The sequence below is a fragment of the Amphiura filiformis genome, chromosome 12, assembly GCF_039555335.1.
Source record: "Amphiura filiformis chromosome 12, Afil_fr2py, whole genome shotgun sequence".
NCBI classification, from domain to species: Eukaryota; Metazoa; Echinodermata; class Ophiuroidea; order Amphilepidida; family Amphiuridae; genus Amphiura; species Amphiura filiformis.
The window spans coordinates 47,712,960-47,735,613 of NC_092639.1; the positions used below are offsets into that span (position 1 = coordinate 47,712,960).

At 36.2% G+C, this 22,654-nt stretch overlaps 1 protein-coding gene across 1 annotated transcript in view; it reads left to right on the forward strand.

Annotated features, from left to right (window-relative positions):
• LOC140166863 (uncharacterized) overlaps positions 1-22,654 on the forward strand; it is a 156,851-nt gene that overhangs the window by 93,891 nt on the left and 40,306 nt on the right. The window contains exons 2-6 of the mRNA XM_072190351.1: positions 9,314-9,522; positions 15,405-15,506; positions 16,297-16,459; positions 20,328-20,412; positions 22,430-22,642. Of these exons, the coding sequence (XP_072046452.1) occupies positions 9,314-9,522; positions 15,405-15,506; positions 16,297-16,459; positions 20,328-20,412; positions 22,430-22,642 (772 nt within the window). The remainder of the gene's footprint in view (positions 1-9,313; positions 9,523-15,404; positions 15,507-16,296; positions 16,460-20,327; positions 20,413-22,429; positions 22,643-22,654) is intronic.

Below are 22,654 nucleotides of genomic sequence, written 5' to 3' on the forward strand. Positions count from 1 at the left end.
ACACCATCTGATCAAAAAGTGGTCGCTGCAAATGTCAAGCAGTTTAGCGCATTTCGTAGGTTCAATAGCATATTGCTTAACAGTTCGGTTATCCCAGTTAATATCAGCCAGGTTGAAGTCGCCTCCAATTATAATAGCTGCGTTCTTCAACTTTGCTTCAATGGCTGTCAAGCAGGTTGATAATTCCTCGAGATTACTGGCAGCAGATTTTGGGGGGCGGTAAAATGAGCCCACCACAAGAGGTTTTTGGCCGGCTAGATGGAGTTCCAACATTAGGAGTTCGGCCTCTTCAGCTAAAATAGTGCATTCTGTGGCCACTAGATTTTCTTGGACCATAATAAATACACCGCTTTTTTTACTATGTGACCTGTCTCTTCTAAATGTGGTAAAACCTGGCGGGGTGATCTCAGGGGTAAGAATGGTACTATTAAGATGTGACTCGGTACCGATGATAACATCTGGTCTATGGATATCGATTAAAGCCTGGAGATCTGGGACTTTAGTGTAGAGTCCATCACAGTTAACTACAATAACTTTGATATTACGCGACTTGTTGTTGTTTTTGGTCTCTTTGCGTTTGGGAGTTTTGCTTTGTGTATCAGCTGTCTGACTCGGGGTTCACCATTAACTCTTTTCCTTTCTTCTGCTTGGAGCTCAGAGTAGGAGAGGAGGTTGCAAGGGGTGGACCTAGCTCTTCTGGGTGGAACATAGCTGAATCGTCAAGGCTGCTGAAGGAGTTGGACAAAGACAATCCAGACAATGAGTGAAATATTGATGGACTAATATTAGGAAGACCACATTGGCAGCAGATCCACGAAATACTTGAGTGAGCATGGATTTCATACATCTCAATTGGCATTTCCATACACTCTATGTGATACCAGCCATTACACTGGTCACATTGCAGGCAGTTCTGGCCCCACTTGGCTGGTTTTTGGCAAACTAAGCACGGATACTTAATGGGGCGTGGCCCGGGATTGACTTCTGTGTCTCCAGCAAGGAGCAACAGGACCATAAAATATCCAGTTTTATCTCTGATGTTGAAATTAGTTTTTAGTTTCATTGGTTTGTAGCAAAGAGCACTGGTAGCATTAATGACCTTGTTGTACACTGACTCGGATTTGATGGTGGACACCGCCTGAGCGCAGTCATCATAATTTAGACCAGAGATCTTGATCCAGTAAGTAATTAAGTTTGGGCATGAAACTTTCTTCTGGATGTAGGTAGAATTGTTATATTTAATAGCACTGTTGTTGCATGAATTTACATGGCTAAATTCTTCCAAGATACTTTTGGAACGGCTGTGAAGGCCAGTGGATATATAGAGCGAGCATAGAACTAACAGGCACACTGACAGGGAAGCCTGAAATGAATGAGCCATCTTTTTGTGGCTGTCACTGTATGACATGGGTGATTATTAAAGTCAAAGTTGCTGACCATAAACAATGGCTAGGGTAGGAAGTTGGCAAACAAAAAATTCAATTGTCAATGGGTGAAGATGAGAAAAATTAAACGATCTCACCATGAAAAGCAGAATATAAAACTCCAGGTGCAGCTCCTGGTGCAACTAGCATGCAAGATGTAAATTGATAAACACTTTGCAGAAGATCACACATCAGGAAAATGTCATATTGATGAGTGCAGTAATCCTCCTTTGTCACTGAAAACCGCGGGAAAAATACATCCTGGGTTGCAGAATTCCACAGGTTCACTTGGGATGGAACTTGATCACCAGTGAGGTGAAAAGACTGGTGAGCAAAAACTGACTTCAATCCGCAAATTTCACGAGAATAAACAATCAGAGGAGATGAGGTATCTTGTTGGTAAACTGATAAGAATTTGGCTGACAAATTGCGATGGAGAGTGAATTTTCACAACAAAAAGCAAGAGCGAGCACAGAACGATGTCGACCGTGCATGAACAGGACGAACAGTAACTCGAGTAAAGGATGTGATACGGTCCAGATACTAATAGTTCCTTGGTATAGTGATAAGCTTGTGATCAAGATAGCAGTGTTTGGTGATAGAGATGATGGATGCTATCTACAGTAGATAGCAGTGTTTAGTGATATAGATGATGGATGCTATCTACAGTAGATAGCAGTGTTTTGTTCTGAGGCTATTAACGGACTTGTTGAGTTTCTATTCCGTACGTACGCACCCGCATGTTGTTATAGAGGGCCAGACTACGGGCTGTATGCATTGTAATGTACAAAAAGTAGCCTGGGTTAGCAGCAAATTGACAGAGTGTATTTCATCTGTACCAAAGTGACAGTACAACTTCTAGAAATTATTATCCCTGGGTACAAAGAGTCATTGTAAAATTCACATAAAGGTTGGGGTAAGTTAGCAAAAATATTTGCAGTAATTTATCACGGGTCATGAAAAATTTAACTCGAGTAACAATTCAGGTCTGAACATAGCTAAAGCAGAGTAATTTTGGATGGCAATAGAAGCTTAGATGGCTGGTTCCTGCCCATTACAATCCATGGAGATGAATGTAGCAAAGAAATAATTGATGATGACGTCAAAAGTTGAGCACATAATCACGTTCCCTTCATGATAAACATACCTAACCAAAGAGTGGTCTACTTATTTTGCAGGTGGCATGAATAATTTATGTGGGATTATATAACATTAATAACGTGGATAGTTTATTTGGGATATATTGAAAATTGCAATTTCAATTTTGTTTTTGCCCATTGGATTATTTCTGCATTTCATTATTAGACTATACAGTTGAAATCCATTCATCTCCTATGGAAGACATCACCTTAATATTACACACAGGGGGTGTAGATTTCAAATGGAGTCTCCCATTCAGGTAACTCCATTTGAAATACACACTCCCTACGTCAAAGATTAAGGTAATGTCTTCCATAGAAGATGTATGGATTTTAACTGGAATAGCATGTTTGTATTAAAATAGATGTTAAAGGGTGAAAATGAGGACTTTCACCTTTTGACTACACCACTGTAGCATTAGCATTACACAGTTTCTTTTTACAGATTTCTTTGAGATTCTTTACATATTAGTGACATTATAGAGCCTCAAAATAGAGACAAATGTGCAGTTAACAGGGCAATTTAAGAAGATACTTTTGTTATATGGTTATTATCTTAATAGCCATATCCATGTCATATCTGGGGCAATATGTGGATTAAAAACTATCTGCTATGATAGATTTACAAAGACAGGGTAAGAAATTGTTATAGCAGCAGTAAGTTTTTGATAAGAGTAATTTTTGATAGCAATAGATAAAGCTAACTGGCTCCTGTACATCCATCCTTGCAGATGAATGGAGCAGTAACTGATGATGACGTCAAAAGTTATAAACATAATCGCCTACCTTTCATGATAAACATATTGAGTGGTCTACATATTTTGAGGATAGCATCAATAATTACAGCACTCCGCCTCTATGTATTGACATCATCTGGTAGTGTAGAACCAAAAAATGTGCAACAAATTTCAACAATGATCGTTTTATGCTAAAATAAACAGGTACATCAGCCTTCTTTTCAAACTTTTCCCCCATTAAATCAACCCGATGTGGTTATCAGAAAGAAAACACTGTATTATTTTACCAGCCATTTTAGCTTGGATCCAAACGTTTTGTGGTATAAAATAATTAGCATTACACTATATCCTTGTTACAGATTTGTTTGAATTCTGTGCAAAACAGTTCCAAAGTAATGACATCATATATACTCCAAAAATAGAGACAAATGCATAGTTAATGATACCATTTTACAAGATGCTCTTAATACTAAAGATGTTGTGCAAATAGCAGTTACATAGTAATGACATCAGAGACACAAATAGACTTTAGTGAAATTGGTGACTTTTTGAAGATATTAATGTCTTTCTTACACTTTATAATGATATTTCAAGATGTTATGCAAATGACATCTTCAAAATAATGACATCATGGGCCTTTGAATAGATTATAATGTACGGTTATTCGGAAGATTGTAGTATGCCCTCATACTTGGAAGTTAACTTCTCCTCTTGTTCTGTGATGGATGTGTAAATATAGTTCTTGGTCATCTGAGTAGATGTGCATGACTTGTGTGTTAATAAGATGTCATTGAGACATGCATGTATGCAGTTAAAAGCATATTATAAAGTGTCCTGATAAAATTTGAATTTTCTCAAATTTTTTGCATTTTGAGTAAATAAATGAATGTATAGTTTATCTGTTTCAAAACCAATGGTGCCCTTTCTAAAATATATTCTCCCTTCCCTAGTGGAAAGTGCTCAAAATAAGAGCATAAGTAATTTTGGGAAAGGGACAATTTCACTGCAAGCATTTGCTGAAAAAGAACCAAATCATGTGCATTACTGAAGGTGATTGCAATTGAATCAGTTTATTAACTGTTATGGCATGTCTTATGTTAATTACACACAAAAGTAGCACCCTATAGTCTGTATTATTCAATGTATAATGCAGGAATCTGTTATGCCAGTTAGACTCCTTGCATCATTTCCCTTCTAAAAATGTATACTTTTATATACTTCTCATCACTACATTAAGAGATACAATGAAAAACATCATCTAAATTACTGACTCAATGAAGGTGTACAGACTATACATGACTTACCGTCGTTTTATCTTTTCAGTTTCTGTTTCCGTAACCGTAATAGTTTTTGTAAGTCATTGTTATTCTGAAGTGGTAGTCTCCCAGGTGTGGCCAATCTTTTATTCTAGCCTCTTGTTAGTTACTGAAAATTTGAAGCTCGTGAATTTCCGTTTTCGTTTTGGTAAGTTATATAGATTTTTTACATAAAACCTTGAGATGTGCGGTTGGGTGCTAATCTAGACAAAAGAAGAGTCTAAATTTTACGGTCCTAAATTCGCATGTAAATTGTAACGGCTTCAATTGACTTGTGTTTGGTGTATATGCACTTACGCCTAGACGTAAGTGGTTCGTAAAAATTGTCTTGCATTGAAATATATACTAACCATTTGCCAAGTTATAAGCAAATGTTTTTCATATTGGCGATGAAACGAGCGTCTAAAATAGTCAAATATCTCCCAATGAGGCGCGTACAAGTGGTGATTTGGTAATCATGTTTTATATTGAAATACAACAAAAGAATTGCATTGGAGCAAAGATAATGTATTCTATTCATTCGTATCACTGGCAAGCTAATCTGATAATTGGTTGGGTCTATATGCAAGGCTCGGGTTTATTTTAAATGTTTATTTTTGCAGAGCTTATTTTCAGTCATGGATCATACTGATAAATTTCGCAAGGGACGGAGAGGGAGGGAGGGAGGGGGGGGAGAGGGAAATACTTGAGACTGAACAAGTGAGAGTGGGAGGGGTGAGGAAGAGAAGAGAGGAGAGGAGAGACTGAAAGACTAGAAAGAGAAGAACCTCGAGAGGAGAGAGTAGGGACTGGGGAGGAGGTGGGAGACTGATCATGGGGGGGCAAGAGGAAGCAAAATAGGGAGATAGACATTGATGGAAGGGCGACACTGTGGCCATGCACACGTGCTTTGGGGTTCGACAGGCTCATAAGCGGACCTTTTGTGATTTTAGGGCTTATTTGCAACGCTTTTACAGAAAAAAGTGGACTTTGTCATTCGGATTGGCATGCATTTTGTCAAATTAATATAGATTTGCCAATGTTAAAGACGAGAGGGCGCTAGGCCATTAAAAACACTGGTGTTAACATAATCTGTTCTCTCCCGATTTTTATTGACATAAGCAATCACCTCTATTGAAATAAGCTGATGGGTACTTCAGAGTTAACAATGAAGTCAGATTACAGTAACTTACTGAATCCCTTGCGTTTTCGTATCTGAACAAAAGACTTACGGAAACTGAAAAGATAAAAAGACCCCATGTCTCAAAGAGCCAAAGATGCAAGTGTCTTTTTATTGGGACACAGTATAGTAGCAGATCACAGCCAAGAAAGCCAAGTGAACATTATCAAGCACAGTAACTGGATAGATGGTTGCTCACTCAGTCAAACTATACACACTGAAACGCTTTAAAAGTGGTTATAGTTTTAGATGCTCTGCGCTTTACTTAAAGACTTCCTGTATATCTTGCCTTGCAGTATTTTCTTTGAATAACAATGATAAACTGGCATATTGTGAGCGAGTGCTTCATTTCATGGAACACTCAAGCACTTCTTTATTTCCATTGTTTTATCCTTTTTTTCAGTATTTTGATATTTAGTAGTTTTACAAAGCTTTAAAAGATGGTTGCTATTTTGGCTCCTTGATTAATCATGGATTTCTTTCTTTCTCAGTAATTCAAATTGTACCTGTTTTTCACATAGACTCATTTTGAACCAAAATATTTTAATGAGTTCAGCTGCAAGAGAGGCTGTGTCCTAAAGCTGCCTTGTGTGATTTGTGTGTGTGTCTTAATATTGCTAAGTAATGTATTGAGATACTTTTGTAACCACTTTGAAAGATGCAGCTATCTGGTTGAATGCTTTCAAAATCGGTGATTAGTTGATTGGTTATCAAAAACTTCCATCACCAAATGGAATGTGGGGAGCTGGACAGATTGGTAGATGTTACACTCTAAGTGTGGATAGGTTTGCGCCGGTTTCGGCTGATAACCAGCCTAGTTGATGCGATCTGATTCTGATGATTCATCAATGGCATTAAAATTACAGCACCTCTGGAAAAATGCGCTATATAAATCCCAAATTTATTTATTGTTATTTATTATGTGGAATCAATAGCTCACATCCATTCAAAAAAGAAATATGCACACTAAAATATTTAAAGTAACACTTTCGATACCAATATTGATAAAAAACAAAAAGGCAGCAATATTGTGTAATGTAGTGTATCACATTTTGGGTTTTAACTCTATACCGTAGAATTCCGTCTAGAAGCATATATGCCTCTAAACGAGGGGTTTTTTTAACGAAAGATGGATTACAAAATGGATTGTAACATCAACTGATGCCCCTATGCATTCAACAGAAAATGTGTCTTTAACAATTGAAAAAGATTTTTATTACTTATTAGATAACATGGCAGCGAAATATTGCCTTATTGCGATAAATTAAGGTGATGATGAAAAGTATGTTCAACTGACTGTTATTTTATCTGTGTGCCTTTAGACAATCTGTCATCAAGCTTGGTTTATATAGGCTATATCTTACAGACTTAGATGATAATAACAATGCAATGTACTACCTACTAAAACAATACTTGGATACATTCCATAATGTTTTCACATTATGTATCATAGGAGTTTGGGAATTTTATCTAATACTGTAACTTACTTTTTGCAACTTTGCTATGTTGCATCTGGAACCACCAGGCTTCCATCAGGCAACTGACCCACTGGACTGGTCATGTGATAGATGGCTAGGTATCATCTTGATGGCCCGGTCCCAAGCATGAGAAAAGTTAAAGCGGACGGCCGAGATGGCTTCATTTATGCCTCTCCTATACCATTGTTCCTCTTGATCCAGACAATACCTAGCCATCTATCATGTGATCAGTCCAGCAGGTCAGTTTTATTCTCTCTTGGCCAAGAGACATTTTTGAGAGAATGAAATCATTACAAGTTTACTTCACCAGCAGATCCACCATGAGCTGCTGTGGCTTGTGGTGGTGAACTCATCAACGATGTGTAATTATGAGTGTGCGCTGGTTTGAATCCGAACGGTTATGATTTTTTCTCTCCTTTATTATAGTGCCAGTTTGCCTGAGCTCCATTTCTTTATCAGTAACTTTACTAATATTTGTCTTAAAAATCTGTATCCATATGTATATAATGATCTGTCACCTGAGCTACTTAATGGTCTAGTAATGGCGGCTCCCATGGCATGTGTCATGTGCGATTATTTTAATAGACAATCTTATTTGCCTAAGCTTACTGTTAGACAAGAATTTCTAAACTGGTTCTCACACACAAACAGCATCACACTAAGAATATTTTAGTATGCATAGAGCATTTAGCACAGCATAAAATGATACCATGCACAAGTCTTTCCATTACCAGGATAGAGGTGTGACATTTTTACTCTGGAGAGATTCTGACATTTTGATGGCATATATTCAACAGAAATTGATAGAATTAAAGAATGATAAGTGTTAAAGATATTATGGGAATGATGCAGAATGTTTTCAATAAATACATTGAGACATCAGTAATGTTACCTTCCAATGATTTGTGTGGGTGTTCACTTGTATATGGCTTGTAATAGGGGAATAACCAGCCTTGATGTTTTAAACAGTGGCAGCGCCATGGGGGGGGGGGGCATTTGTCCCTCCCTCCCAATATTTTGTTGCCCACTCAGTTTGCACACACACCCACCCCATCAAGAAAACAATTACACACAATCCACTATTTTTTTCAAATCACAAAATGTCAAAAATGTGACTTGTTCCTGGAATGATGCAGAATGTTTTCAATAAATACATTGAGACATCAGTAATGTTACCTTCCAAGGATTTGTGGGGGTGTTGTGTATGTATATATGTTTTTTCACTTGTATATGGCCTGTAATAGGGGAATAACCAGCCTTGATGTAAAAACAGTGGTAATGCCATGGGGAAAAGGGAGAGCATTCCCCCATTTTTTGTTGCACACTTAGTTTGCCCATACACCCACCCCATCAAGAAAAAAATTACACAAAATCCACTATTTTAGCGAAAATCACCATATATTTGCCCCTCCCTCCCAATTTTCACTCCGCCCTTGGTCTTGCAGGGATTCAAACCTGGAACCTGATCCCATTGGATTTGCATAGTACTGTCTAAATGTTTCATTGCATAGTACTGTCTAAAGGTCCGTTCATACTACGCCGCAATTGCTTTGTGGTGCGGTGCATTGCCAATATATTGATTACTTTTTTCTGCAACTCACCACAACTCTTTGTATTTCCAAGTTGAAATGTATTTAACTTTATTGCGATGCCGTACTGCAATTGTGGCGTAGTATGAACAGACCTTTTAAAAATCCTTAAAATGCTTAATTACTGGTATTTTAACAAATTGTATTTCAGTATCAGAACCATTGCAGAGTACTGTAAAACAACTTAATTTCGCTAGCAATTTAATTTCGCTAATTTCACTAGCGCCTTCAATCGCTAAATTTAATTGCTGCTAAAAAGTTCATTTATAATGGTTTTACATAGCAAAAGGATGCAAATTGACATGAATTTAAATTACCATAAAAAGATGACTTCTTGCCAATTTGCCAAATTAAGTCGCCATGAAATTAAAGTTTTACAGTAACTTCTTCCAATACACACAATATCCATAACCCACAACATCATTCTGTGTTTTTAACAATAGATTCTCTTTTCCTTTTGTTCATTTACAGGACAGCAGGAATGGCAGCAGTCATCAGCATCTCCAAAGAAAACACAATAGGCTGCTCACCAAATTTATATCGTTACATCCTTGGTTATATAGTTATTTTATGCACATGCCTTGTTCTAGAAGGATGGACAGTATACCTCAGTTTAAAAGGCACTATTTTCTATGTGAGACCTAGGAAACAAATAGCTTATCTTTTATATGCAAGAGCAGGTAAGTGTGATGGATTAATTTATTGCTATCAGCAGTAGATAGCTACTTCATCTAAATGGACTGGTATAACAGTTTAAAATCAATAGTCAATCAAATTAAAAATAGAAAACTCCTTTAGGAGTCTAGGATAAGAAGTGTATTTTGTACCAATCCTTATTATATCTACTACTGATATCCATTTTGATGAAGTTGCTGATATCATTATTGATTTTAGCTAACTACTGCTGATATCAGTATTGATGAAGTAGCTATCTACTGCTTTTATCTGTGTTGATGAAGTAGCTATCTATCTACTGCTGATATCGGTATTGATGAAGTAGGTATCTACTCCTGATACCAGTATTGATGAAATAGCTATCTACTCCTGATTCAGTATTGATGAAGTATCTATCTACTGCTGATATCAGTGTTGATGAAGTAGCTATCTACTACTGATATCAGTATTGATGAAGTATCTATCTACTGCTGATATCAGTATTGATGAAGTAGCTATCTACTGCTGATATCAGTATTGATGAAGTAGCTATCTATTGCTGATATCAGTATTGATAGAGTAGCTATCTACTCCTGACAACAGTATTGATGAAGTAGCTATCTATTGCTGATATCAGTGTTGATGAAGTAGATATCTACTACTGATATCAGTGTTGATGAAGTAGTCATCTACTGCTGATATCAGTGTTGATGAAGTAGCTATCTACTCCTGATATTAGTATTGATAAAGTATATCTACTCCTGATACCAGTATTGATGAAGTAGCTATCTACTTCTTATATCAGTATTGATGAAGTATCTATCTACTGCTGATATCAGTATTGATGAAGTAGCTATCTACTCCTAATACCAGTATTGATGAAGTAGCTATCTACTTCTGATATCAGTATTGATGAAGTAGCTATATACTGCTGATATCAGTATTGATGAAATAGCTATCTACTGCTGATATCAGTATTGATGAAGTAGCTATCTACATCTGATACTGGTATTGATGAAATAGTTATCTAATGCTGATATCAGTATTGATGAAGTAGTTATCTGCTACTGATTCTGTATTGAAGTGTAGAGTGTATGCAATAAACCAACCGGAACGATATAACAATTGAAATGGCAGCCATGCTGGAGGACAGTTCTAGGATAACTTAAGATGACAGAGGGACAGGTCTCTAGATCGATTCCACAACCATTCATACCTATTACACGTTTTATTGTATTATCACACGAATTTTCCTGTGGTACCTTATGGAGGACAGAATTTTATTTAAATGAGGATAACTCCGTTATGAGTGACGTTGTATTGCATACCCTCTATTTACCTTGTCTCTAATGCAGATATCAGGTAGCTATCTACTTCTGATATTGTCAGTAATGTCAGATTTGATGAAGAATCTGTCTATTACTTATACTGGTATTGGGACACGACCCCAAATGTACTAATTCCAGCCCTAACACGAATAATTACCCTAAACCTAACCCTGGCCTTATCTGGAAAGTAACACATAGTATTAAATAGGCATACGTTAGAAAGGCTCCACATTGGTGCTAAGAAGGAAATAGAAACTAAATATCCATGGTAACTTTCATTTTAGTCTAAGACTGACTATAGTCAACTATCTTGAAAATATCTATTTTGAAAATCAGCCAAACCTACTGAGATGCCATACTTCAGTAACCTTCATTTTAGTCCAAGACTGACAATAGTCAACTATTTTGAAAATCAGCCAAACCTACTGAGATACCATACTTCAGTAACCTTCATTTTAGTCCAAGACTGACTATAGTCAACTATCTTGAAAACCAGCAAACCTACTGAGATACCATACTTCGGTAACCTTCATTTTAGTCCAAGACTGACTATAGTCAACTATTTTGAAAATCAGCCAAACCTACTGAGATACCATACTTCGGTAACCTTCATTTTAGTCCAAGACTGACTATAGTCAACTATTTTGAAAATCAGCCAAACCTACTGAGATACCATACTTCAGTAACCTTCATTTTAGTCCAAGACTGACTATAGTCAACTATCTTGAAAACCAGCAAACCTACTGAGATACCATACTTCGGTAACCTTCATTTTAGTCCAAGACTATAGACTATAGTCAACTATTTTGAAAATCAGCCAAACCTACTGAGATACCATACTTGGTAACCTTCATTTTAGTCCAAGACTGACTATAGTCAACTATTTTGAAAATCAGCCAAACCTACTGAGATACCATACTTCAGTAACCTTCATTTTAGTCCAAGACTGACTATAGTCAACTATCTTGAAAACCAGCAAACCTACTGAGATACCATACTTCGGTAACCTTCATTTTAGTCCAAGACTGACTATAGTCAACTATTTTGAAAATCAGCCAAACCTACTGAGATACCATACTTGGTAACCTTCATTTTAGTCCAAGACTGACTATAGTCAACTATTTTGAAAATCAGCCAAACCTACTGAGATACCATACTTGGTAACCTTCATTTTAGTCCAAGACTGACTATAGTCAACTATTTTGAAAATCAGCCAAACCTACTGAGATACCATACTTCGGTAACCTTCATTTTAGTCCAAGACTGACTATAGTCAACTATTTTGAAAATCAGCCAAACCTACTGAGATACCATACTTCGGTAACCTTCATTTTAGTCCAAGACTGACTATAGTCAACTATTTTGAAAATCAGCCAAACCTACTGAGATACCATACTTCGGTAACCTTCATTTTAGTCCAAGACTGACTATAGTCAACTATTTTGAAAATCAGCCAAACCTACTGAGATACCATACTTCAGCAGCTCCTAATTACCAGCATAGCTGTGCAGTTGACATTGGGCCATTCCAGTTGAAATTCTTACACCCACATGGAAGACATGACCTTAATGTCCCACACAGGGGTGTAAACTTCAAATGGAGTCACATGATATTTAGCACTATTTGCTGGCTCTGTTGCGGTAGTATACTACCCAGAGAGGTGCGATAAAGCGCTTCGGTTTAATCCTACGCGCTCGCTAAGTCTGTGAGGGCCACTCACAGCAGCGAATGATGTCTTCCATAGGGGTGTATGGGTTTATAACTGAAATTGCCCGTTGATTGGCATATATATGATTAATGTGATTTCTTCCTGGAAAGGTTTTACCGTTTCTCTAATTTGCCACATTTGCAAATATTTTTGTCACCCCAACATAAATTTTAATTTTTTTAATACAAAAATAAGCATAACGAGTTAAGTGGCCTCAAAATGACAGTATAAATGAGGCTAATAGCATAATTACTGCTCAAGGTATGAATCATGCTATGAGAAGTAGGCCAATTGCTTTTCTACTTGGCAGTTGATTCGTAGTGTAAATTTAACTCATTTGACTGTGTGTCCACACAATTAATAAAAATCAGAGATAATATTTGTGTGAAACAGACTTTCATTCATCATTCATTCATTCATATTTATTTGGCAAAAAGCGACACAAAATTGTACAATTAAACGTACATAAATTAACACAATGAAAAGCTGCACACCAAAAAGAAACATAGACACCAAAATGCCGAATTACCAGGATGACCCATAAAGTCTAGCTTCCTGTGTAGACTTAATTCCAATGGGATCCCAATTCCAATGGGGACTTTCATGTACTCTCATAAGTAATTTGATTGAGATTGAGTGTTTTTCTAAGGTCAAATTTTCCATGCTCAAGTTTTAGTAAGCTTAAAAATTTATCCCGATATGGCGACATCGTGATATTTTTTCCCCTTAATATCACAATATGGAAAACACTGGCGATGCCCATGCCTAACTCCCTGGTCTAAATGCAACATTTGATCCATTTGAAATAACCAGAATTTATAGTTTTTATGTTCTTTTATATTGATTGATGATTTTTTTATAAATGTTAGCAATATCTGGTTGCACAGACTTTAGGATACTATAGAGCAAAATAAAAAGGTTCTGTCATCTGTCCCAGACAGGGATAATTACCTTAGCAGCTGCATAGTCGATGAGAAATATTTATTTTGTTTTACTACTGATAGAGTAATGTAACCGTACAATGATTATAACCATTCCCAGGGTTCGCTCAAATAGTTACTGTCACGTAATTATTACATGCTTAGAGATAAATATTGTAGAATTTGCTGAGGAGGAAGTCCTTAATTTATTTTTCAAAAGATTTTTTCAAAATTTGTCACAAAATCTGAAATATTTAATAAATCTTGGGATTCTGACAAAATCTGAAATTTTTAATAAAATTTTGGGATATTTCTGACATTTTATTCATTTGGTAGAAATGTCATTGTGTGTGTGAATCTATGGGATGTTTGCAAGACATTGAGCAGATTGACCTCATTAATGATCAACTGACTGATATTGGGTTATTCCAGCTAAAATCCACACTACTCCTGTAGAAGATTTAGCTGAAGTCTCCCACACAGGGAGTTTAAATTTTGAATAGAATAGACAATTGGATAACTTCCATATGAAATACTCACTCCAGTTGTGGAAGATATAGGTTAAGCCATAATACAGGGGGAGTATGAGTTTCAAAATGATTAACTCTGACCAATTACATTTGAAAAACAAACTCTCCCTGTGGAAGATATTTCCAAAATCTTCCACAGGGGTAGTATGGATTTCAACTGGAATAGCCATTCATCATCTAGACACTGGAATTCCACCTCATTAGTGGTGCTCAAAATTACATGGCCACATAATATCTGATATTGTTCAGAAATCTTGCAATATTTTGCTTTAATCTACATGTATGTACCTTTAAGGGGGTACTATACCCCTGGCCAATTTTTTGCCTATTTTTGCATTTTTCTTAAAAATTATAGCACATTGGTGACAACTAAGATATGTATATTATAGGGGCAAGGACTACAACTACTACACTGAAAATTCAGCAACTCAAGGAAAATAGTTATTGATTTATTGACCAAATATTGGGTTTCCCTCATTTTTTGACTATAACTCCACAACTGTTGTCAGTGCTGAAATAAAATTTCCAGTGCATTAGTTGTAGTCCTTGCCCCTATAATATACATATCTTACTTGTCACCAATGCGCTTATAATTTTGAGAAAAATGCAAAAATAGGCAATAAAATTGGGCAGGTGTAGTACCCCTTAAGCTATCTTTCTATATTTTTCTGCCTCTTGTCTGTTTATAGTTTATATGTTTGCCTTAAACTTATGACTTGGTGCAACTGACTACTATAGACACGCTATAATATACATGCACATAAAACACATCTAAACCCACCCCATTCTTATAAATACAGACCTACTTAGTGTAAAGTGAAATTTCAAACCGTTCTCAACAAAATAGTGACTTACTAGTATATTCGTCACTGCATATACGTGGGACTACTTACCGACACATTCAAACAGACACACATACGCAAATATCAACATTTCATTCATTCACAACCTGATTTATGACTCAGTGGCAGAAAGAAGTTTCTGCTAGCTACTTCATTAAGGTGGTACTACACCCCTGATAAATTTGTGACTATTTTTGCATTTTTCTCAAAAAATGATAACACACTGGTAACAAAAGTTATGTACAGTACTCAAGACAAGCGGTACATTATTTATGATAAGAAAAAAGGTACCGCTAGAATGTACCTCATTTCTTAACAGTTAACACATATCATGAACCACTTGTCTTGAAGTAATTGGATTCCTTGCCCCTATAGTATACATAACTTATGTTACCAGTGTTTAGTTATTTTTGAGAAAAATGCAAAATTAGTCACAAAATTTATCATGGGGTGTAGTACCACCTTAATATTGTCATTTCTACCACTGTTATTAATCTTGTTGTCATCATTACCCCAATGCTAACTGACTGTCTTCTCTTTAGTTTAACAAGCTTATATTTATTTTATCTTGTTTTTGCAGGTATTTTAGTATTAGAAATAATTTGGACCGGGCTTGGGATATTTTGGCTCAGTAAATGGTATATAGAATGCCCAGGTTGGCTCATCAAAAATTCTGTTTTAGGTAAGTTTCTTGGTATATTGCCATTTGGTCTAATACCACTTAGTCTAATTTTTGTGTGGTTTATCCTATTTGGTCCAAACCCCATTTAGTTTATAATCATTAAACTATTTAGTCAAATACCAATTGGTCTACTAATAATTTGGTCTAATATTTTGATCTATTATTAGACATAATGATGTAAGACCAAGTGGCTGCTAGAGCAAGTGGTTATTAGACCCAAATGACAATTAGACCAAATGATATTAGACTAAGTAATTATTAGACAATATGGTTATTAAACCAAATGGTAATTAGGCTACAATATTGTTAGACTAACTGGTCATTAGACTTTGTGGTAATAGATCAAATGGTATTAGACCATTATGAAGATTTGACGAAACTGTATTGGACTGTATGGCATTAAACCATTCTAGCAAGGGAGGCGATTGATATGAATAATGCATGGTGGTTCATGTCCATCATTTTGATATGAATAATAAACAGATAAACTGAAAAAAACTATCACTTTAAATTGTTCACTATGACTTTAAGCAACACTGATCAGTCTAATCCCTTTTGAATTGGTGCATATTAATAACAATGTAATACATTATTTTTACCTCTGGGTGACTCTCCCCCAAAAAAACCAACAACAGGTACTGGTTGTCCTCCACTGCCTGCAACAATTCTGAAAACTACAAATACTACCTACCTTAATATTGAAATTCCTGAACATAGTTTTTTTCTCCTATCAGAATGTTTGCATTTTAAATTACTAGTATCTTGTTTCTCCATTTTCCCCCATCTGCAGGTATTGTTATTTATAATTTACTACTCGTTTGTATCATAATCGTTCGTGCCTGGTGTGCATATGACAGCGCAGGTCGCACTTTTGTCATGGCCAAGCAGGCAGAGCGCCAACTAGCAATGAGGCGGTCGGCCAGCCGAGTTGAAAGAAAAACTACATTAGAAACGTGAGTAAATTATATTTGTTGAAAATTGATACCAGCAAATCAGTAGCACCATTTACAGCTTGGTGGCTATTTTGAAAAACCTTCTTTACCCATTGAAGTTGAAATTTCGATACCATTTTTCACCATGATGTGACAGTGACATCAATGCAGCTGCTTTGCCGCGTATCTATGTGGCATCTTTAAGCACATTAATGCGAACACTAGCACTTTGAGTAAAATTAAAAGCATACTGACATCACTCCACATCGGGGTGAAAATGGTATAATGTCTTGTGTCAAACCATTAGTGGGAAAAAAAACCCGAAAACCCAAGTTGATTTAATTTAATATCATTTTTCACCCTGATGTGACGGTGATATCAGCACGTTGAGGCAGCTGTTTTGTGGCGCATCTATGCGGCATCTTTAAGCACATTCGTGTGTACACTAGCGCTTCAGCGAATGAAATGTGCACAAATGTCACTGCCACATCGAGGTGAAAATGGTTTAATGTCTTGTGTCAAAACCATTAGTAGAAAGCAAAAAAACCCACCCCCAAAACCCAAGTTGATTTAATTTAATACCATTTTTCACCCTGATATGACGGTGACATCAGCACGTTGAGACAGCTGCTTTGTCGCACATCTATGCAGCATCTTAAAGTACATTCATTTGTACACTAGCGCTTTAAGCAAATGAAATGTGCAAAGACACCACTGCCACATCAGGGTGAAAAATAGTATTATGTCCTGTTACAAAACCATTAGTGGAAAGCAACCCCCCCCAAAAAAAAAAAAACCCCAAGTTGTTTTAATTTGATACCATTTTTCACCCTGATATAACGGTGGCATCAGCACATTTAGGCAGCTGCTTTGCCACGCATCTATGAGGCATCTTTAAGCATGTTAATGTGTATGTTAGTGCTTTGAGCAAATGAAATGCGCACAGATGTCACTTCCCCATCAGGATGAAAAATGGTATTGTGTCTTGTGTTGATACCATTAGTGGAAAGCAAAACAAAAAACACAAGTTGTTTTGATTTGATATGTCATATCTATGATATATTTTGACGTAAAGTGTTGAGATATATGAATTAAATATGACACTTGGTTAGTATAAACTAGAATTATTAATAAAGCTTTAGAGAAAGGCTGAATAAAAACTTGGCTAATGTATTTATTTCTTATTTATTTATTTATTTCAAGCACTCTATTCAATTTCAATCTATACAGCAGCTACAAAATTGAATATATGACAAGTACAATATATGACAGGGTCCTTGACAACTGTATTATGCAAGTAATTTTTTTTTTTTTTGAGAACAAAGTATAAAATATAGTTCAAGCATGCATTTAAACATATTTATTCATCAATTTTTGCACAAGAACAAATGATAATGATACAAATTAAAGGGAAAATCAGAAATAATTAGGGTGCTTACATAACTGATGCATGCTATCATATTTTGTACTTTCTCAAAATTACAAAAAATAACTTAGGCAATTATCGTAGCAGGCTGACAATATTCTATTACCTAGAGGGCACGTTAATGTTGCTGATAAATCAAATTTATGGTTTTCTTTTAGTGCTGAAATGCATTATAGAGCGTTCTGTATGGTTTACAAATTCAATACATTGGATATGGACAGGGAGGTAACCCAAACTGAACTTTTTAGGTTCCTTAAGATTGTCCCAAAACACATTCAAGATGTTCCCAAAATTAAAAGGTGGCCATAAGCATGTAGGGGTCAATTAAAGGTCAAAACAGGGGTCAAATTTCAAACTTCCTTGTTAAAAAGCATACCAAAGTATATCTCAAGGATTTGATTCAGAAAAACTATATTTTGACCCATCTGTGACTTACCATACTTGAGTTATAACCAAAAAGGTCAATGTTTGGTGGGCGGTGTTTTTTAAAACCACACAGTCAAAAATTAAAAGTGACACAATTTCAATGAAAATTGTCTCAAAATGTATGTCATGTACGATAAAGTCAAATAAGGAATAGTTTGCACTGTCTTGAATGCTTTGTTACTGCCAAAATCTGAAAGATCACCCGCATAGGCCTCTAATTGACCATGACCTATTTTGCGATGTTTCATAACAAATGAAACATCATGATCTTAGATGGTCAGAGCTTACTGCGGGTGTGGTCTTTGTAAAAAATTTTTGGGTCTAAGTATTTTACATGTTCAGTGGCATATCAGGGGTAGATGTCTGATGTGGCAAAGACAAAAAAATTCCCAGTGGGCATCAAAAATGTTTTAATGGTACACTATTTTAGCCCAAAATTAAGATAAAATTTTGTGTTTACCAGACCAATTTTCAATTTTACACTATTTTTGCCAAATAAAATAAAGGTTTAAAGTTTATACTATTTGGGTGTTGTGGGCGGATTGGATACTTGATGCTATTCAGGCCTGTATGCAGGGTTTAATTGGGGAGGGATTTCGAAACAGTGGACATTTTTTTGTGAAAAGTGGACCTTCTTCCCAAAATTTGGACTGTTTTGACCAAAAAAGCATAAAGAGCTATATACGCTCACAAATTGTGATATTTTGGGGACTTTTTTATACTTTTTGCTAATGGGGGGGGGGGGTGGCTGCGTACAGGCCTGATGCTATTCATAATATGCAAGTTATAATTCGGTCTCTGTGTGTACAATATACACATACCTGCATATTATGGAAAACACTCCAAGAAATTATTATGGACCAGTCTTATCACAGAATTCAAAAATATTACGTACATATTCCTTTAGTGTCTATATAAGAGTTTCAAAGTAGAGGTTCATATTCCGTTATCATATGGGCCGGCAGACTAGACATACTATCTAATTACTGAAACACTATATCCACTTATGAATAGTATAGGTACACTATTCAGGGTTTTTTATGAGGTTTGTGAGCATAGATATTGCTCTTTAGGTTTGTGGTTTTCTGTGATGTATACTTTTGACTACCGATGCCATGGCAGAACTGTGGTTAACCGCATTCTATTGTTCTGAATGATGAAAACCAGGCCCAATAGCTGGTCCTTAGTTTTAAAGACATCCCTTACCCTTGGGTGATGTAGAGTAACTCTAATACATTGTCGGTGTGTTTCTAGTGCATTGCATGTGAAAAGAAAATGTGTTGATCATGTACCTGCATTCATTTATGTTTTTAATTCACAAAATTTCATTTATTTTTACAAATTTGTCAAAAAATTACAATTTTTGATTACTGTTTTGAAAATTTTGGAACAAAAATGTGTCAACTTTTATATTTTTCCACAAAAAAATTCCCAGTCTCACAGAAAGACTCTTTTTTGGCCTGCTTACCCCCTAATGACCATCTTTTTTGGTTTCAAATCTCTCACCATAAGACCCTTGGTGTCTGCACATCCCTGTTACTTCCAAAGTCCGTGAAACCCTTCCTGTCAAGTCAAGTATTGCAGGTGTGCACACATGCTCTTGTCCTCATTTGATGGTAATTATCCACGAGTGTAGATAACGGCGGTTCTGTAAAGGATTGGATTCAATTCTGTACCATTCCTACTCATGTTACATACAAAAGGAATCCATGCTGAACATATTTGTTCTTTCAAATTAATTTTTTCCAACTTGCATTACATTTTTGCTGGTTGATAATAGGTAGTTTGATGGAAAGAAGGCCCATAATGCTTTAAAATGCAGGATTTAATAAAGGTGTTTAAAACAGTGGGCATCAAGTCCATGCAGAACCTTAATTATATTTATATGAGTCTTACCTATAAAAAAATAAATCGGTTGCTGTGATTTTGTTTCAGTGATATCTGTTTAATATTTGTTACTTTTTTGTATAAAGTGTATAATATTTTGTAGAATTTGTGTTTAACACTAATGTTTCCTATATCATTCGGAAATTTCAGAAAAACTAGAATTTTATATGAAGAAAAGTGGGACCGAAGATTCAGGAAGTATTGTTGCTGCGCTGGAGTACGGGAAAGAGAGGAGGTAATTTGCAGCAGATTGGTAAGGTCATAACTGTTGACCTTTGACCCGCAGGTCAATTGTTCAAGCTTTATTATTCAATTTTATCCCTATGGATGTGATATATATACGCTCTCTACTAACAAGTAGAATTATTATTGAATGGTACTAATTTTCAACTCGGTCTGTTGTATTTATATTTTTTGGCTTTCTCAAGATAGTGACATCAATAATTTGTTACAGTTACTTTAGCGCATGCAAGTCCCTCTCTCGAGAAAGCCAAATGGACTATAGACTTTGTTTTGCTCAAAGCTTGAACTTCTGAACAACTTTAGGATAACTGCCACCACCCCAACCATAATCTAATATCCTATTCGTAACTGTAATCTGTTAATCCTATCACTAATCACTTAATCCTAATCCATATCCTAATCTTAACTAAAACTTAACTATAAATTTCTTGGAGTGGTGGCAGTTATTCGAAGTTATTGCTTGAACTTCTCCCTCATTTGATTATATTATATACAATTGCCCAGCCATCATCCAAGCAGATATCCTCATGACCTACCCTACCACACCCTCCTAACCCCAAGAAAAGCTACTCCACTTCACGAGAGTGAGATGACGGCAACATGTGAATGCTGTAGTTATGTAAGCAGTCTGGGACCGCAGGACATGCTGGTACTCTCAGTTCATCATAACTTGCTTGTACAGCACAGATGGGTCAATTCAAGTGGCAGCTGACCACTGACATGGAGATGGTCAATGAGGAGATATTTTCTGTGGTTTTGGAGAAGTATAACAACTTTGTCAACCCATCCTTTAAATCTGTTACTTCAAGATCTACCCTCTGACTGCTATCTGTGAAGAATCATTGAAACTATATGCAACACTGTTGTAAATGACATTTTTGGTGAAATCTTGATTTTTTTCCCTTATTATTATTAAATATTATGACAGCGTAGGTCATTGCAAGCACTATACATATGTATTAAGATATAAAAGAATTCAGAATTCTAATTACGTAGGAATTAAAAGAATTACATACATCAATGATTTGTCACTTATGACAGTGTTGCACATAATTTCTTGATGTACTGTGTAAAAGATGGAGCACTATCAATATTTTCTGCCTAAATGTTTGTTTATTCATCTCAACTAAAGTTGTTTTGGTTGTGCCTGTGCGTATCGCGTAAATGCAAAAGCAATAAACAATGACACTGATTGGCTAATCAACGCACTTGACAATAAGCCGGCTGACCCATTGGTCTTCGGCGCGGCGCGTAGTAGGCGACATTGTCACTTCTACACGATCGCAATTCACCAGCGCGTACCCAGACCACGGAAGTTTAAAAAACCCAACTTTATATACATTCAATACTGAAAGGGTTGAGAGTGATCTAGTCTCCATCTGAATCAAAAAGTACTCAGCATGTACGTCAAGCTATGTGCTGTCAATGTAACTACACTGTGCGATCAAGGATACTCTAAACAGCTGGAGCTTAAGTATGCATCATAACATTTCTATTGAGATCATATCATTAGCAAGGCAAGAAAGATCAGTGCCTTTCGTAGATATTTAGAGGTAGATCTGTCTGACCTTTTACTGTTTCCACCAACTACTTGGTTCTTCAGCATTCTTGCTATGCCTCTCGACAGATATTCAGTATGATGAAATTACAAAAACATCCTCAACAAATGGACTTAAATGGCCATAACAAGTAATAGCTGGATGGTCATCATTTGGCATTTGGAGACTGTACAATGTATGAAAAAAAATCAGAAAAGTTCATACAAATAACAGACATGATCAATTTACAAGAAGCACATGGAAAGCATACAGAATCCTTTAGAAGAAATATCTTCAAAAATATTTCAGCCAATCTCTCCTGCATTTTGCAGCTCCAACAGCATATTACACTGAAAAGGAGTCTGGCCCCAACACTTCAAATGATTGATGGGCACTCCAGGCTCTGATCACAGACTTCAACATTCAACCTGATTGCAACTAATTTTCATTAACATTATCCCCTCTCCACAGAGTGCATTCACAGAAGTAGCAGGACTTTTCTCCGAGTTCTTCCGTGACCTGGACCTTGTGTCATCAGACATCTATGCAGGGTTGATGTTACTACGTGAGGAACAGAAACAACGACGGCGAGCAATAGAGTACAATCCAGCCAACGACACCATCAAATTCCTGTCCGGTGTACCAATCACTCCAGACACCAGGTTTATAGATTTTAGTAATCCTGTAAGTGTAGAA